General features: G+C 35.4%; 1 protein-coding gene across 9 annotated transcripts in view; it reads left to right on the plus strand.

Annotated features, from left to right (window-relative positions):
* Positions 1 to 5,109, plus strand: part of Prpf40a (pre-mRNA processing factor 40 homolog A) — a 48,313-nt gene extending 43,204 nt beyond the window's left edge. For all 9 annotated transcript variants that reach the window (XM_070023129.1, XM_070023130.1, XM_070023131.1 and 6 more), the window contains 5 exons: positions 1,454 to 1,540; positions 1,625 to 1,721; positions 1,807 to 1,868; positions 2,632 to 2,763; positions 4,031 to 5,109. In XM_070023129.1, the coding sequence (XP_069879230.1) occupies positions 1,454 to 1,540; positions 1,625 to 1,721; positions 1,807 to 1,868; positions 2,632 to 2,763; positions 4,031 to 4,123 (471 nt within the window). In that variant the 3' untranslated portion in view covers positions 4,124 to 5,109. The remainder of the gene's footprint in view (positions 1 to 1,453; positions 1,541 to 1,624; positions 1,722 to 1,806; positions 1,869 to 2,631; positions 2,764 to 4,030) is intronic.
* Positions 5,110 to 6,000: the final 891 nt, after the last annotated feature.

Consider the following 6,000-nt stretch of genomic DNA (forward strand, 5'->3'; position numbering starts at 1 on the left):
ATAACTGGTTGAAATGTTATAAAAAAGAAAAAGTTGCTAGGTAGTTTAGCCTTCTAATCCTAGCTATCTTGGAAGTCTGAGAATGGGAGGATCATGATTTACAGTCATTCTGGGCAGAAAAGTTCACAAGGCTTCTTACTTACTCCATAGTTGGGCACTCTGGCACATGATGCCATCCAAAATTATGTAGAAATATGAGATTGAAGTCACAGTATCAACGCAGAGTGTCCATAAAAGTCCAAGAGACTCCATATCCATGGCTGGATTCAGTGGTGTGTGCCTGTGATTCCAGTAACCCATTGGAAGTCAAGAGTGATTGAGGGGAAGCCCAGACAGAAAACAAACCCCAAAGGTGGCTCAGTGGTAGAGCGTTTGCCTTGCATGCCTAAGGCCCTGGGTTCGATTCCTCAGCACCACATAAGCAAAAAGAAAAAAGCCGGAAGTGGTGCTGTGGCTCAAGTGGTAGAGCGCTAGCCTTGAGCTGAAGAGCTGAGGGACAGCGCCCAGGCCCAGAGTTCAGGCCCCACGACTGGACCCAAAAAATAAATAACTAGTAAGAGGGAAAACCAGTCTAGAAAATACAAGGCCCAGAGTTTAAATCCAAGTATATTTTACACTGCTTTTATGCAAATGTGGTATCTTGGGTAGTATGGAATGTTTTATTTCTGTAGAAACTTATAAATTGAAACAAGTCTACAAGGTTGGCTGGGATATTAATACTGGTCTTAACAGATTTCATGTTAGTTTCATTGACTCATTAATCTAAATTTTTCTTGCTGGGCACAGTGACTCAACACTTGTTAATCCTAGCTACTTGGGAGGTAAAGACTGGGAGGATCATGATTCATGGCCTGCCTGGGCAAAATAGGACCCCATCTGGACAATACAAGCTAGCCCTTGGGTATATGTTTCTAATAATCCTCCACTATTCAGGAAGCCAGCTCTAGATAAACCTAAAACAAAGGGCTAGCAGTGGTACAGCATTTGCCTAGCAACCACAGTCCCTAAGTTCAAGCCCTTGTACTTCAAAAAAAAATTTTTATAAATTTCTTATAAAGGAAAAACAGAAAACAGTTTGTATTTTTTTTTAATTCTGTTTTTTTATTTTTTATTATTTATTTTTTGGGTCCAGCCATGGGGCCTGAACTCTGGGCCTGGGCACTGTCCCTCAGCTCTTCAGCTCAAGGCTAGCGCTCTACCACTTGAGCCACAGTGCCACTTCCGGCTTTTTTCTTTTTGCTTATGTGGTGCTGAGGAATCAAACCCTGGGCCTCATGCATGCAAGGCAAGCGCTCTACCACTGAGTCACCTTCCCAGCCCAACAGTTTGTATTTTATAGCTTGTGGCTTACCAAGAGCCAGCCAACTTATTAGAAAAACCATGCCTGAATGTCATTGCATTTCACTGCTAATGTAAATTCTCAATTTTTTTATTTTTCCTTTGCCCCAATAAGCATGAATGTCAACATCATCATTCAAAGAACAAGAAACACTCTAAAAAGTCAAAAAAACATCATAGGAAACGCTCCCGCTCTCGATCGGTAAGGACCTTTTTTCTTAAGTGGCACCATGAGTGAATAAAATATCAGTTGGCTTTGTTCTTAAGGAAACATTTGTATATTTAGGGATCAGATTCAGATGACGATGACAGTCATTCAAAGAAAAAAAGACAGCGATCAGAGTCCCGTTCCGCTTCTGAACATTCTTCTAGTGCTGAGTCTGGTGAGCATTTCTGTTTACTTGACTTATAGTCATTGACACGTGAGTCCTGGTATTCTGACATGTTATTTTCTTTTTTGCTTCTCAGAGAGAAGTTACAAGAAGTCAAAAAAGCATAAGAAGAAAAGCAAAAAGAGGAGACATAAATCTGTAAGCAAGCTTCTGATTTTTCACTCAGGTTGTCCTTAGTTTTTACAGTCACGTTGGGCTTTGCCCTTAGCTTCCTGAGTAGCCTTAGAACCTTCTGTTAATGCAGTTCTATATAGTCCCACCAGTTCAGGTGGGCACTGGCATTTGATATACTTACTTGTGCCATTTAAATCATTTGGTCAACTTTGAACAAAAAGTACACAACTATTAGGATTCCTATCCTGCTCTACAAATTTTTATTTATATTTTGCTGGTTGTGGGGCTTAAATTCAGGGTCTGGGTACTGGACCTGAGTTCTTTTGCTTAAGGCTAACACACTACCATTTTGAGCCACAGCTGCACTTCCAGTTTTCTGGTGGTTGCACTAGAGATAAGTCTCAGGAACTTCCCTGCTGGGGCTGGTTTCAAACTGTGAGCCTCAAGATCTTAGCGTTGTGAGTAGCTAGGATTACAGGTGTGAGCCACCAGTGCTTTCCTGGCTTTGGTCTCCAAAGTTAATAAGTATGCACAAATAAAAATATGTTTTTGCTCTTGTACTGTATATTAGATTTCTTAGGGAGCTTTTACAAAATGAGTATTACCACAAGGCTGGATTTGATAATACAGTCATGCTGTCCATTCAGTGAATCTTGGGGAAATCTCATCAGTCCTGATTTAACAATTCAAATTATATTTCACCACTCTACAAAGCACATAGTCAAATATTTGGAAATAGACTGATATACTTGTCAAAATGCTAACTTGGTGCTTTTTATTTTTATAGGACTCTCCTGAGTCAGATACTGAAAGAGAGAAGGATAAAAAGGAAAAAGACCGGGAAAGTGAAAAAGAAAGAACTAGACAAAGATCAGAATCAAAACACAAATCACCTAAGAAAAAGACGGGAAAGGAATCTGTAAGTGCTTACAATTATTTCATTCCTGAATTTGAAAAATGCAAAAATGGATAGTAGGTTAAAACCATGGTGTTAGTTAGAGAATAGACTGTTTCCAGGTCTACCACCATTGAAGAAAACAGTGGAAATTCTGTTAAAGTGCTCCTCATATAAAGTAACTTCTTAGCAGATGTTTTAAGGATCTTGAATTTTCTATTCCTTTTATGAAAAAAAAAGCCTATATCATTCCATAACTATATTTTTAACATAAGAAAGGATATATGGAGTACATTCTCTTTACTATGTGCCACGGGACATTTCGCCTTGGTTTTTGGTAGTATAATTGGTTTAAGGAGTATAAAATTTTAGAAAAATTAACTCCAGTTCTCCAGGTGTCCATAGTAGTTAGTATTCCTAAATCCACTTTCCAAACTTTTTCAAACGGTGATTGATGGAGAAAGGTTGGGAACAAAGAAATAGGAAGAAAATATAAGCCAAAGTTAGTATTCTAATATCATTAGTTTCTCATTTTATATATATGTGTGTATATATATATATATACACACACACACACACACACACACACACACACGTATACATATATACCTACACAGACACGTATCTGTATGCATGTGTATATACCTATATAAAAATATGTGAGAAAGACAGCATACAATAATGCAGTCTTTCATAATTTCTACATTTCCTTGTAAAATATGATTTCACAAGAGTTACACTTCTGAATCATTAATGGAGAGGATGAACTGTGTGGAAAAGCCCTGGTCCTTCTATTCCTATTCAGTTCTTATAGAGCAGATTTTTTTGAAGATGATTAATACAGTATCATTGCTTGAGTTTTTTTTAATGTACATCTTATCCTGCTCCAAGATCTACATTTACATAAAAATAAGAATCAGAATATTTAAGAGTCTACTGCTTTGCCTTTTATAGGATCAAAGAATCTGCAAAAATATGCAAGGACTGTATCACCTAGGAGCTGAATCTGGCTTCCATTAACTATGAAAGAGATGTTTCATATTCAGTTCTGTAAAAAGGAAGGAAAAAAACAGTGGACCATTTATCTTGGTTTATGTATTAGTGTAAACAGTAACATTACATAAAAATCCTCTAAGACAACAAATAAGTACTTAATGAGAAACTCTTGTGTGGCTTTTAGGGAAGAGGTCAAGTTGTTAAACTTTGTGGAGGAGAATCCATATAGATCATGGCTTCTTTTTTGCACAGGCTCATTATTTTTTAACTATAGTTATCTTCAATGTCTTTTCAGGGTAATTGGGATACTTCTGGCAGTGAACTGAGTGAAGGGGAATTAGAAAAACGCAGAAGAACCCTTTTGGAACAACTGGACGATGATCAATAAATTATACCAAATATGTTTATAGTATGATTTAAAGTCAAATTCTGACCAGGGACTCTATTTTAAGTTCAATTTAAGTAACACTGGGTTTTAATTGTATCACAGGAAAAAAAAAAGTTCATTTAAATATTGTTATTGTGGACTTTATAGAAGCAAGGGAAATTGAAAATAACATGATTCTGTATCAAGAATCATATTTTCCTATGGTCATAACTGTCTTTCTATGACCCTTTCATAGGGCACTGCAGGATGATTAAAGGTGGCAATTTACTGATAACTGCAGATGTCTCTACTTTGTTCCAAAGTGTAAGTCATGAGGTATTTGATTTACTTTATACAAGTTGGATTTTGAAGATAAAATAAAAAATTTTTGATAATGTAGTACAAGAAAAGCACCAGCAACTGATGAAACTGCTTTTTTGTGCACTATCCAACTGGTTAAAGCCAATGTAATCACCTGTGATGAGCTCCTAAGAAATAGGTGTTTTTGATGGAAATGTGGTAGACCCCTTAACTATAGTGGTGCTAATAAGCGCTACTGTAATAAAGCCACCATTATTTTTTATGAACATCAGACTACGTTTTAAAAAGGCTACTGTGAGGGCATTATTTTGAGCATATATTTTGAGGTGATGTTTTAAAAAGTTAACATCAAATCAAATTGTACATTAGTTGGAATATATTGCCTTAAGGACCTACTAAAGAATGTGCCACCAAACTTTGAGTGATAGTTGAAATATTCTTGTCTAAAAGAAAGAAACAAAAAAAAAATCAATGTTGACCTAAAACACGTTTAACAACTGTCTTGATTTTTTTTTTTAACGGTCTTTTTCTTTTTCTTTTTCTTTTTTTTTTTTTTTTTTTTCCATTAAAGAGGTCTGACCTTCCCTACTTACTGAGAAGTATTGACTTCATGGTACACATTCTAAAGCATTTCTGATTTGAATATTTTTGTACATTTTTATCAATTATTAAACCTTCTCTTCTAGTGTGTACTAGTATTTATTTCTACTTAAACTGCTCAGTTCTAAGGAAATTGCACGATCATTTTAAAAGGCATTAAATCACTGAAATTTTGCTTCATCTTACTCCAGATAGCTAGGTTACTTTCTCCTTTTCAGTATTTAAGATACTTTATAAATTAATGCATTTGAGGTCCATAAATCCTTTCATCACCTATACATTTCCTATGGAATATTTTAGAAAGGCAATGATTTAAAGATAGACTACTGTTTACATGCTAACTTTTGAAGGTTAGTTATGTAATTTATACTTTTTTCCTTCAGTGCAGGAGTTTTGTTTTAAGTAAATTTTAGCACTTTCGTCTTTGGTATTATCTTGGGTATTTGTTATCTTGAGTATTTGTTCTTTTGGGTACTTACATATTGTCTAATTCTAATTGAGATTTAGAAGGACAAAAGGTTGTTCCCAGAACTGTTTTTAATGAGTTTGAAAGAAGTACAAAAAAAACACATTCTGGTACACAGATCAGGACAACTTCCTACCTTGCCTAGTGTTTGAGTTAAATACAGTATCTGTTGTTTAAAGACTCAAAAAGGGAGAAATAGAAAACCTCACTGTTACATCATTTTTCTGCTATAAAACGACATAAACTTGTAGAAAGTAAGATTTACCAAGAAAATGTGAAGTCATCAAATGACTTGTAATTAGTTTCTTACTGTAGTTTAGTCAAAGCATCTTAAGTTTGGCAACAGAATTACCTTGACGTTTTCACAGACCCTGTGATAGGATTGCTAATCATGTCAAACGACTTGGGAGGCAGTGATAAAAGTATTGGTAGATATACTAGTGATGTTTCACAATTCAATTTAGAATCTGTAAAACACTGTTTTAATTACTTCCGTGATGATGATTTTTAA

The sequence above is a fragment of the Dipodomys merriami genome, unplaced genomic scaffold (assembly GCF_024711535.1).
Source record: "Dipodomys merriami isolate MVZ:Mamm:240054 unplaced genomic scaffold, mDipMer1.0.p SCAF_1, whole genome shotgun sequence".
Taxonomy (NCBI): Eukaryota; Metazoa; Chordata; class Mammalia; order Rodentia; family Heteromyidae; genus Dipodomys; species Dipodomys merriami.